At 47.3% G+C, this 13,142-nt stretch overlaps 1 protein-coding gene across 1 annotated transcript in view; it reads left to right on the forward strand.

Annotated features, from left to right (window-relative positions):
• The window catches only part of LOC149327062 (retinaldehyde-binding protein 1-like), a 210,171-nt gene that overhangs the window by 178,971 nt on the left and 18,058 nt on the right, over positions 1-13,142 (forward strand). The window contains exon 3 of the mRNA XM_089564773.1: positions 12,220-12,413. Coding sequence (XP_089420899.1) covers positions 12,220-12,413 — 194 coding nt within the window. The remainder of the gene's footprint in view (positions 1-12,219; positions 12,414-13,142) is intronic.

Below are 13,142 nucleotides of genomic sequence, written 5' to 3' on the forward strand. Positions count from 1 at the left end.
ACTCATTCAGCGGGCTGACGCAGGCCTACAGAGCCTCACGCCAGCTCTATCCCCCGCCGCACCCCTCCCTAGATAACAAACAGGCAACACTCTGACGCAGACTACAGACACACTCTCTCCCCTCACCCCTTACCCTCGCCCACTATCATCGCTCCGTCCCCAATTCGGCATGCGCCCTATGCCCAGAACCTTTCGCCTCTTCCCTCCACATCCTTTCCCTCTGCCCGGTGGACCCTCCCCCGCGGGACCCAGAGAACCTCAAGACCTGGGACGACTGGAAGCCCCGGCTGCGCTCGGAGGACCCGGCCGTGCAGACTATCGCCACCGGCCGGGCGGCCAGTGTTTTGGACCTTAGGAACATAAACACTTGAGTGCAGTGGGGTCGTGCAGGGACCCTGGGGCGTGCCCCGAATTTCTTGTACAATAAATTTTTTTCTCTCTCTCTCTCTCTCGTCTTAATGCAGAGGGGTGCCGTGACCAAGCGTTGAAAATTGCTTTTTGAGGAAAGGAAATGACGCAGTCACTGCCTCACATACGTCGGTGCACACGCGAGCCACGCCATAAGGAAATGATAAAGGAGGTAATTAAAGAAGAAAAAAAGACGTGCCGTAGTGGAGGTCTTCAGAATAATTTCGACCGCCTGGGGACCCGGATAGGCGGTCCCCATGCTTAACATTGCACAGCACGCGGGCGCCTTTTGAGCTGCACCCCCCAGAATACGAGGCCGCCGCGGTCGGATTCGATCGCGGGTTCACGGATATTTGTTTTTATCCGGCAGTCACACATGCCTCGTTCCAATTCATGGCATGGCCAGTGTCTTTATGGTATTTCGCTGAAGCATTTGAGCAACCATTGCTTTGGGAGGTCAGTTTTGTGTAGCTTGAGTTGTCTTTTGGACGTCCCCATTTCTCAGCATAATAGTTTCACGGCGTACATAGGTGAAAGAGAATTGTCCATCAGATGAATAAGGTAGCTCTAAAATTACGTCTTCAAAAGGAATAATCGCTCAGACGCTTAGTAAGACACCATAAAGACTCTGGCCACACCTTTTACTGGTACACGGAGCGTGAGCCTGCCAATAAAATCACTTTGAATGCAATGTATCTCGGAATAGTTCTCTATTCATCGGCCATCAGATACAAATAAATGACTACGAAGACATTTACACTTATACAGTCGATCCCCTAATACTAAGCTCTAAGGGTATCGCAAAATAATTTCAGCTATGGATAATTCGTTAAAAAGAAACTCGCGATAGATAAGCCTCTTTGCAATCTAGCAGCACGAATACATTCTAGGCTTGAAAGAATGTCGTACGCCAAAAAAGGACGAAACAGGAAGGAAAAAACACAGAACAGGAACGAGGCGCAACTTCCAACTTTAATAACAGGAAAGGAATAGTAGAATTGTTATTAAAGTTGGAAGTTGCGCCTCTTTCCTGCTCTGTGTTTTTTCCTTCCTGTTTCGTGCTTTTTTGGCGTACGACATTCTTTCAAGACAATGTACCAACTAACCCGTCAAAAAGTTCTACTACATTCTAGGCGCGCTAGTTACAAGCTTTTATACGGATGTGCAGCCGCGGGTGCACTGGCGACAGAGTGCTGGCTAGGCGTCGCTTAGATAAAATCAGTTTTGCACTGAAACTGCAGCGAACCGTTGTTTGGAACTGGCGAAAACCTATAATATATTGTCACGAATATTACGCGCCACACAATCGGGGACCGAAGAACTGCTCCAGGCTTCCGAGCGGTCGAAAGCAAGAAGGCGATGTTCCTCTACTTCCTCCAATTCTGAGCTGTATCATTGCTTCCTCCTCTGCAGCATCGCCTTGATGAGCTTCACACGAACGACGTGCACAATACCCGGACGCGGTGGTCTGCTCGTTGAACGGACTGGGGTTGCCGGTGAAACTTTGTATGTCACGTCGAGAATGTGGCTATGAACACGGTAAGGTCAGATGTATCGACGCAGTAATTTTTCAGAAAACCCACGATGATGAATTGGTGTCCAAACCCACAAAAGGTAGCCTGGCTCGAAAGTAATAAATCGCCGCCTGAGATTGTAGCGGGTAGCGTCGACGTGCTGTTGACGCTCTGTTTGCTGCCTGGCCAGTTGACGTGCTTATTCAGCCCGCTGAACGAAAGCGGTGACGTCAAGATCAGGCTCTTGGTCACAATGAGGGTCGACAGGCAACATGACATCCAAAGACGTAATAACTGGACGACCGAAAACAAGCTGTAAGGGTGTGAGCCACGTTGGTTCTTGAAAGGCTTTATTGTGCGCGAATGTTACGTATGGGAGAAATTGGTCGCACGTTTAATGCTCCACATCCACATACATCGAGAGCATGTCAGCCAAGGCTCTGTTAAGGCGTTCCACCAAGTCAGTTGTCTGTGGGTGATACGCCGTAGTACGCCTATGGCTGGTGTGGGTCAGATCTAAGACCGCCTTATTCAAGCGGGCCGTGAAAGCAGCTCCGCGGTCAGGAATTATAACCTCAGCGGCACCATGACACAGCACGATGTTGCGTACAAAAAACTTGGCTATTTGGAAAGCAGCTCGGTTCGCAAGCGGCGTTGTCTCAGCGTACCGCGTCGATAATCTGTCGCGACAGCAATCCAACGTTTTCCAGCGCGTGACAGCGGGAATGGGCCGAGTACGTACATTCCAACTTGTTGGAAAGGCGTTTTCGGAGACGCTATGGGGTGAAGAAATCCGGTGGCTTTGAAGAGTGGTGACTTACGGCCCAGTTACGACTGGTTTTGACGCATGACCGCACTGATGGAAGTAATCTGTGAAAGTAGTACCTCTGCGCAATCCTTGCTAAGGTACGACTGACTCCCATGTGGCCGGCAGATGGTTCGTCGTGGCAAGCGCTCAAGATATCGGAACGCAGCTGTGACGGCTCTACGAGTAGAATTGTTACGGTGTTGCTGTCAAGGTTGCGATTGAAGAGAACGCCGTTTTGTTGAGGGAATGAATGCAGCCCACGAAGGAAAACACGAAGAACACGGGGACCATCGCAGCCTTCTTGGTACGCGATGAGCGGCGTACCTCTGCGTCCGCCCTTTGAAGCTGCGCCATATCGTTTGCGCTAACAGAAATAAAAAATGTAAAATCTTCAATGATTTCCGGGGAAGCCAGGTCCACTGGCGCGCCTGATAAGCAATCCGCACAAAGCACCGAGAGAAGAGTCTGCTCCTCAGCGCCAAGTCCGGATTGATTCTGACGGGCGGAAGGGCACGGAATGCTGGAGCCCGGTCTTGAGGGGCTGTCTCTAGGGCGCACACTTGAGGAAACATAGCGAGTCATACAGGAAGGCGACAGCCGTGCCCTTGCCGAGATGCTGCAACTCGTTGACAAAATTTGCAAGGAGCCCATTACCACAGGCGTCTTGCAGTTGGACAAGTCCGCGAGCGACGGACACTCCATTATCGAGCAGCAGAGGTACGTTGCTAGCAGTGCTACAATCGTAGTCGTGGAAAAAAAATCATTCCTCACTAGAACGAGCACACTGGACCGGGGTGGCACCATTACGCCGTTGTCAACAAGTCGCTGAGCATCATCATCATTAGCCTGAATATGCCCGCTGGTGGGCAAAGGCGTCTCCCAAGAATCTAACTTTATGCTTCCCCCTGCTGCGTTTTCCTTCTCTTGCAATCCACTCGGTTACCCTTAAGGGCCAGCAGTTATCTTGCCTTCGTTTTTCATGCCATTCCCAAGCCCATTTCTTCATCTTGATTTCGACTAGGATGGCATTAACACGCGTTTGTTTCTTCACCCACTCCGTTCGCTTCCGACCTCTTAACATGCACCTATCATTTTTCTTTCCATAATTCGCTTTGTTGTGCTTAAGCTGAACCCCCTTTTTTAGACTCCACGTTTGTGCCCCACAGGTGAGTGCCGGTAAGATACAGCTCTTGTAAACTTTTCTCTGTAGGGATATTGGCAAACTGCCATTAATGATCTCAGGGAACCTGCCATATGCGCTACACCCCATTCTTATTCTTCTAATTACTTGCCTCTCATGGTCGCCATCAGTGGTCACAGCCTGCCCTAAGTCGGCATATTGTCTTACTACTTCGAGCACCGCGCCATAAACAGCGATCTGCTGTTCTCTTGCTAGACTGTTGAATATTACTTTAGTTTTCTGGACCTTGATTTTTAGCCCCACCGTTCTGCTTGTATAATTCAATGATCATGCGTTGCAGCTCATGTCCTGAGTGACTTAGCAAGGCAATGTCACAAGCGAATCGCAAATTACTTAGGTAATCTCCGTTAACTCTTCTCCCCACCTGTTCCCGTTTCAGGCCCCGGAATACCTCCTGTAAACAGGCGGTGAATACCATTGTCAATATCGTGTCTCCCTGCCGGACACCTTTCCTTATTGGAATTTTGTTGCTGACTTTATGCTGGAGTATGGTATCTGAGCAGTCGTTACAAGTTTCTTGCAATATTTTCACATAACACTCTTCTGCACCCAGATTCCGCAATGCCTACATGGAAGCTGAGGATTTCACTGAGTCAAATGCTTTCTCCTAATCAATGAAGACTATATATAGGGATTTCTTATAGTCTGCGCATTTCTCTGTCACCCGATTTATACTGTGAATATGGTCTATTGTTGTGTATCCTTTACGAAAGCCTGCCTGAACATTTGGGTGTGTGAAGTCTAAGGTTGTCCTATCTCTATTAGAGATTACCTAAGCAAATACCTTGTAGGCAACGGACAGTAGGCTTATCGCTCTGTAGTTCTTCAAGTCCTTGACATCTCCTTTGTTATGAATTAAAATAATGTTAGAGTTCTTCCAAACTCCTAGTACGCTAGAGGTGACAAAGCATTGCGTATACAGGATGGCTATTTGTTCTCGCACAATCTCTCCTCCGTCTTTCAACAAATGTGCTGTTACATGATCCTCATCAGTTGCTTTCTTCCTTTGCATTGCTCCTAAGGCTTTCTTTACTTCTTCCTTTGTTGCCCTTAAGGACCAGCGGTTATCTTGCTTTCGCATTACATGCCCTGCCCAGGCCGATTTCTTCCTCTTGATTTCAACTAGGATGTCATTACCACGTGTGATCCGGGGCCCACTCTGCACGCTTCATGGCTTTCAAAGCTACACAAATCAGTTATCCTTGCGTAGCTCGCTGCATTGTCCCTAACTTAAGGCGAACCCTCTTTATAAGCCTCCACGCTTCTGTCCCATAGGTGAGTACCGGTAACATACAGCTGCCCTATACTTTTCTCTTGAGGGATATTGGTAACCTGCATTCATCACCTCAAAAAACATGCCAAATGCGCCCACCTCGCGGTTCCCTTGCGAGGATGTTGAACACTACTACGGCTTTTGAATGTTAATTTTTATACCCACTGTTCTGCGCTGCCTAACTCCTTGCCCCTGCTGTCCAGCTCGTCTCCTGGGTATCTTAGCAAGGAAATGTCATCAGTGAATCGCAAATTTTTTAGCTATTCTCCATAAACACTTATCCCAAAATTTTCCCAATCCAGGCCTCGGCACAAGTCCTTGTAATAGACAGTCAATAGCATTGGCAAGATCGTGTGTCCTTGCCTGACACCCTTTCTTAATATAATTTTATTGCTGTCTTTATTGCTGAATTCAGTCGTTAGAGATATCTTCCAGCATTTTCGCATAAAACTAATCTCCACCCTGATTCCGCAATGCCTGTATGACAGTTGACGGTTCCACGGAGTCAAATGGTTTCCCGTAACGAATGAACGCTATACATAGGAGTTGGTGATATTCTGCTCATTTTTCAATAATCTCATTGATATTGTGAATATGGTCTATTGTCGAGTATCATTTCCGAAACCCTGCGTGATCATTTAGTTGATTGAAATCTCAGGTTGCCGTAATTATATTTGCGATTAACTTAGTAAATGCCTTACAGATGTCCTTGGGCCGTAATAAATCGCCATGATCATCACTAAATACCTTGCAGGCGACGGGAAGAAACTGATCAGTCTAAAGTTTTTCAAGGCTTTGCCGTCGCTTTTCTTATTAATTGAGATATAGTTAGCTTTCTTCGTATTTTTGTTCTTGTTTATTTCAGGCCTACATTGCGCAAATCAAGGAAAAGCAAGCAAAACGTAATTTCGCACCTGACAATGGCCTGCTCTTCCTATACAATGAAACCTGCTTATACACTAAAACACACTATCGCACTGATTAGGACTAATACATTGTAGGTAGCATAGGAAGCATAGGTATGCTCGAGGTCGTAGGTCATTGAGTCTACAGTGTGGCTAGTTTTTCTCACAACCTACTTTCCATTCTTCAAGAGAATGAGAGCTACTTTCCATTCTTCAAGAGAGCTGCTTGCACCTTTGCATTGGTCCTACGGCTTTCTTTACTTCCTCTTTACTGGCCGCATGTCCCGTTGCTCTGCACTCCTGCAACTCTCGTTAATGTTCTGATTACGTTGGTGACTGCATAGATTTGTCTACAATTCTTCAGCTACATTAACTATCTTCTCTATATTTCTAATGACATTGCCTTTTTTGTCTCTTAGCGCATACATCACGTGTTTACCTACGCCCAGTTTTCTCTTCATTGCGTTTAGGCTACCTCCGTTCTTGAGAGCATGCTTTATTTCTCTATATTAAACTGCCTTATGTCGGCTGCCTTGGGCTTAATTATTAACTTTCATAGCTCTATCTGTTCTGTTCTGTCCATGGGGTTAGTTGTTTCAAACTCTGGCGTTTCTATATTACACTTTTTTTCTCCTGAGATAGCTTCCCGGTGTCCTGTCCAACGATCCTACCGCGTCTTTCTATTGCTAACTCCGTAGTGATAACCATGACATTATTGTAGATTGCTTGAACTTTAATATCGCCTTCGTATGATAGAGCGGAATATCTGTTGTGCAGCAGCATTCTGGATGACTCTACTTTCCTTCTTACCGCTAACTTGTTAATGGGCTTTCGCTTCATTGATTTCTTCTATTCTCTCTTCAGGTCTGTGCTAATTCTAGACCTTACCGTTCTGTGATCGCTACAACGCACCTTTGCGAGCACCAACTCATCGTCTACGATGCCAGGGTGAGCGCATAGTGTAAAATATATTTCCTTTTTATTCGACCATAGCGGCTCTTCCGCGCCCACATTCTGTTCTTTCTTTTCAGGAAGAAGGCATTGATGATCAGTAAGTTATTTATATCAGTGAACTCTACTAATAACTTTTCCATGCTCTTCCTGGAGGCTACGCCATAGTAGCCTACTGCATAGTTTCTGGCCAGCTTCTTGCCTACCTTCGCACTGAAGTCACAGATTAGTACAGTGTACTGTGATTTTAAGGCGAAAGCCTTTTATGCCTCATAATGTCGTGACCAAGGAATGTTAGCAAATGTGTCCGCATTTCGGCGTCAGTACTTAAAAAAAAAACTGCCGAGGCTGGGAATGGAACCAGGCGTATATATATGTACGCTCCGTATATATAACGGAACGTATATATATATGTTGCTCCACAATAAAATAATCAGTTGAAGTCAGCGCTGTATCGTCTTGCCTTTCTTTGTCCGTGTCTTAGGAGTGCGCTGTGTTTTTCCTCAAAATTGAACCAGGGCATTTGACATTTGAAGTGGAGACGCTAACAATCCGCCACGAAGGCTCAGGGTTTGGGTATGAATAAAGGCGCATCTAGTGAATGCGTGGGCGTCCTAAATAAAATAAAAAACGTAAAGAAGGAAAAAAGAGAACAAACGAAGATAAAAATAAAGTAAAAATAAAAATAAAACAAACAAAAAGTAAAAATAATATATGAGAACTAAAAAAAAAACAAAGTGCGCCAGGAAACCGTTTGCCCTTGCAGGACTTTGGAGAACCAAAGTGCCCCCTGCATATTTACTTTGTTCATTGCCGATTCCACGTCTTCATGGAATCTTCGAACAATCTGGTCATCATGGATGGATGTAAACGCGTAGACCTGCACCACCTTCATCTTGTACCTCTCATTAAGCCTAATTGCGATAACTGCCATTCTCGCGTTAATACAGTAGAACTCCTCCATGTTGCCAGCAATATACTGATTGTTTAGAAATCCCACACCTAGTTCCCGTCTGTCGTCTGTCCGCTAATCCACGATTGCACAATGCATGCCCGCCGCATAGTACTGTATACGACTAACTATTCCACACACACTATTCCGCTATGCAGAGACATTCTCACAACCGATCACACGTGGTGTTAAACTGCAACACACGCTCGTTGTTGAGCTCTGTTCGAGTGGCATATACAGCACGCAGCTGCTCGGTGCATTGCGCATCATCGTCATCACCAAATACTATGCGGTTTCGAAAAGAACAGGGAGATATGTCAGGATACAAGCTGCGTGTTGTGTTCTTTGTCATTCAGTTTTGATTTAGGTACAAAACGGCTGCCATCTGAAAATCTTTGTGAATTTCATCTTCTGGTTATTCATGTTAAAAATAATCAGCAATGCAAGCATCCCAAACCGAGGACCTTTGTCTTTTTTCCAAACGAGTTTGTGCTGAAAATAAAGAAACTTTTGGAACTGTAAACTCCTACACGTGCGTCTAAAGGGTGCGTCTAAAGAGGACCTGAGTATATTGCAAGATCAAAGCTTTACAAAGCCGCGCTCAAACTGTCCTTTATTTATTGTCGTAATCATCTTAAAAACGTTTAGTTTGCTTTACTTAATGCAGGTATTTATGGGGACAATTAGCTTTTCGCTGTGTCGGCGCATGTTTTGTTTTTTTTTCATTTTAGAGGTGGAAACGGATTTTTAAAAAGTAATCGTTCCTTTTAAAAACTAGAGGACACAAAGGAGGCATCTATGACGCAGGATAAAGAAAAAATACCTTACAAACGTTGCCACGCAACTAAGGGCTTAAAACTGAAGACTTGAGTGCTCTCAATCTGCAACCAAAAGCATGCGACGCTGCAGTCTGCGACGCTTCGAATATTTTCCAGTGACAGCAGGCAGTAGTTTGTATGCAAAAAATGAAGACGCAGAAATTTCCTCACTTTCAGTGGATGCCTCAGCCCAGGGTTTCGATAAATAAGCAGAAGCTAGGAAAAATAATGTGAAAGACAAGAACTCTAGTTGCAGAGTAAGGCAAGTACTACAAGATCTGGAAAACCAGCGGTCCGGTCTTTCGGGACTTTCTGCCCTCCAAAGTGTCTCCGGCCACGCGAAAACTTATGATGGTCAAGCAAGAAAAGGACGTACATGGACGCCGTATCTTCCTATTCAAACCCGGTTGGTTATGTTTCCAAAGCACCCTGCCATCATATTGTAGCGAACTGTTCGAGCATATGTAGAGATCATTTTGATGTAGGTAGAAGGCTTCGTTGTTTCCACCTATTGAAAAGCGTTGGTAACCCAGTGGCCAGCTATTATCGTGCCAAAATCTCGGAAACCAAAGAAAAAGTGAGACGTTGCCGTCTCATACTGCGATCTTCAAGTGCGCCAGCATTTGTACGCATCAGTAAAGAAATTCTGGAGTGAACAGAAACTTTAAAACAAGATACGCCTATCTTGTGACATGTGCAGCCAAAGTGCATTTCGGGAATGGCGCGGATGTACACGTATACAGGCTCGCGGGCGCACCTGGCGAGAAGGTCTTCCGCAACAGTGCTATCTAATATGTCATTTAATGGTTAATCAAAGAGCACGCGAGTCTTTAGCTCTACGTGTCACGTCAGTTGCGGCAGCCACTCAGAAGACTACGGTGCGTAGCAAAAAATATTCTTGCTGCGTTAATACCTGAGGTATAATTATATTGTCACGATCAGATGAGCCGTGAAGGTAGGCGTCGGGAAGAACCCAAGACTGGGAGACTTCTTTTAATTGTAGAGCCAGGTTCCAGGACAAAGAACCGAACAAGCGCGCTTCGAGGGCCCACCGCCGCTGCGTCGTCGCTTTCGACTCAGCGCGGACGCCCCGCGGCGGGTTAGGCGCGTGGAATTATTCCCCCCTGCGAAAGTGAACAACGTCTCGATGTGAAATGGGATATGTACGGGGAGAGAAGGAGGAGGAAAAAAATAATAGGGGTGAGCTGAACTATACAATTCGCGCTAGTTGAGATGCGGGAAGAGCCAAGTTCGCACGTGGGGTAAGGGGATAAAGGTACGAAACACAGCGTGAAAACAGCGCTCAGTGACGCGAAAACTACGGCTTTAAGTGCACTACATGCACAATTTCAGGCTGTTGACGCTGAGTGCAGGCGATCACAGTTTCATGGGGCACAACTTCGTTGTTGACGCTGTTCAGGCGGCGCAGGATTCTTTACGGGCCAAAATACCTATTGACAAGCTTTTCGCACAGCCCCTTGCGCCGCACGGGTGTCCACACCCACACCTGGTCACTCGGCTAGTAGTGCACGTCCCTGTGCCGAAAGTTATAGTGTCGAGCATCGGCGGATTTCTGGTCCTTGATGTGCAAGCGGGCCAGCTGACGGGCCTGCTCTGCTTGTTCCACGAAGTGGCCTGCTTAAGGGGGGAGCTCTGCGTCGCGCGTACGGGAGCATGGCGTCTAAAATCACGCGGACCTCCCTGCCATACACGAGACGGAACGGGGTAAACTGGGCGCTTTCCTGCGTCGCGGTATTATAGTCGATGGTGACGAACGGCCAAACCGCATCCCAGGGAGACATTAGGCTCGACAACCCGGAGTCCCCAATGTGGGTCGTCATAGGTAACTCTAGCGAGAATGCTGGAGCGGGGTGGCACCGTAATGGCATGGTCGGCGACTCGCAGGGCGGACCGAGGACCCTGGTGCGCAGGTTCTTCTGTGGCCTTGGAGGTAGAAAACGTTACCAAGTGATTCGGGAGGTCTATGATAGCACCGTGCTTGCGAAGAAAGTTGATGCCAAGGATGACATTGCGAGAACATTCGCGCAGAACGACAAAAGTGGCAACGAATATGCAGCCTCGAACGGTAACCCTGGCCGCACACATATCGAGTGGTGCAACAGTATGTCCGCCGGCCGTACGTATGTCGGGACTGTCCCAGGGTGTCGTCACTTTTTTCAGGGCCGTCGCAAGCCGTCCGCTAAGGATAGAGTAATCTGCGCCCGTATCGACCAACGCGCTGACCTCCTTTGTGTCGACGAGAACAGGGATATCCAAGGAGACCCTGTTTATGACTCAGTCGATGCGGCGGCGGAAGCTGGTCGGCGACTGGGGTGGCGTCTTCGGGGCGATTCAAGCGGCACGTTGGGGCAAACTCATCGGCGATGCGGCGTTCGGCGTCGGGGCGATCTGGTCGGTGCGGCGGCGGAAGATGGTCGGCGATGGGGTTGCGGCATCACGGCGATTCGAAAGGCGCGTCGGGGAAAACTGTGAAGCGATGCGGCGTGCGACGTCGGGGCGATTCGGTTGGTGCGGTGGTGGAAGCTTTCGTTCGGAGGCCTCGCCTCCAAAGGCCGCCGGAGCTAGTTTTCCCGATGAGGGCTCGAGGAACCACGTTGTCCTGAGGCGAAACGGGACCCAGAGAGCGAAAACCGGCGTGGAGAAGGCGATCGTGACTCGCGGCGCGGAGGAGACGGTGAACTACGCTGACGGGTGACAGTATGTAGTGTTGTGCTGGCCTCCAGAAGGTTTCCGAAAAGAGCGCTCATGGCGTGTTCGAAAAGAATGGCGACAAAGCCTGCTAAAAGGTGCGTCTGTTTTGCATGCCATTTCTGGTGTCTCCGTTAAAAACTGAGCTGTGTTTAGTATTGGAGATGTTTTAGATATTACGCTCAGTGCTTGATGTAGCATACACAGAGAAATTGTTCTAGTCTAAAGCGCATGCTGCATGCCTACTAAAGAGAGGTTTGTAATATTACTCGATTCGGCGCAGCAAGTAATTATTTTACACGGCCGACAAACAGGCCGTTGACCAATTCAGGTGCCACACGGAAATATTCAGACACCTGAGGCCACAGACTACTATTTCAGTCAGAGTCATCGCAACTGTGCTGAGAAGCTTATGCTGACGTCTAGAGAGCGGTCGGCTCTTTTTTCGCAACCTCCAGTTCGTAGTTATTTTACAAAAAAAAACTTTATAAGCTGAGTCATGTACTCGAGCAGTGGCTCCACCTCTACCTGAAGCACATAATTAATCCCAAAATCACGAATACTTTTAAGGAAGTGCCGGTGATAGAGTAAAAATATCTGAATACAGAAGAAATATTTGGCACCTACGACTTGACGTGTAGACTCCATTTGAAACAGCCGCATTTTCTCTCTTTTCTCAGGTTCATGGAATCTAGATGAATCTTCATACGTCGATGTTCACCGGGCCATTGTGTTGTGCATGAAACACTTGGCTAAGGATCCAACCGCCCAAACGTTGGTCATGGTTATCCTGTTTGACTACGGAGGCTTCACACCCGACAAAGTTCTCGCCGTTAATGTGGGCTTGATCAGGCGTGGCTTCGAATATTTACAGGTAACTAGAGGCGTCGAGATCCCGCGAAGAATTCAACTTTTAGTAGATAGAAGCAACCGAAGAGAGCACCCTTTTTGATATCCCACAAATATTACCTTCACATCATTTACCTCTGTGTTATAGGGGGATGTATGCAAAATAATGAAAGGAGAAGCAAGAAGAGACAGACGAGCCAAACTAGCCCAGCTCAGCACAATCGGGGAAAGCGTCAGCGCAAACCAACAAGAACGAAAGAGAGACACAAGAACGCAGCACCAGGGCTGAAGTACCAAATAAATTTTCATTTTCAAACGGGCCATATTATATACAATCCAATACGCCAAGAGCCCAGTGGCTTGAGGAACCATGAAAGTGAAAGCAGCCCTGACGCAAACAATCAACTTTATTACTGAAGGCCACATACCAGCAAAATCTCACTGTCATGCAGCCAAACGCTGAAGGGAGTAACGAAGTTAATAAGTACAGAATGCTTCTTTAATTCATAGCAAAATTAGAGTCAACACGGCGAAGCGAAAGCGGAGGCAAGGGAAAACGCACAACGAGAACAAAACAAAATACAGGCAACAACAACAACCTGTGTGTGTGGCTAAAAAGAATTCCAAAATGCCATCAAATCCAGGAGGTCATGGGAAATCACAAGGCGGATGCACCAGCGTTGTCGGCCAATACAGTCGGTCCCTGCGCTTGCCTCGGCCCCTAGCAGCTGTAGTAGCAGGCTGAAGCCGACGA

The sequence above is a fragment of the Amblyomma mixtum genome, chromosome 10 (assembly GCF_055824585.1).
Source record: "Amblyomma mixtum isolate Tamu chromosome 10, ASM5582458v1, whole genome shotgun sequence".
NCBI lineage: Eukaryota > Metazoa > Arthropoda > Arachnida > Ixodida > Ixodidae > Amblyomma > Amblyomma mixtum.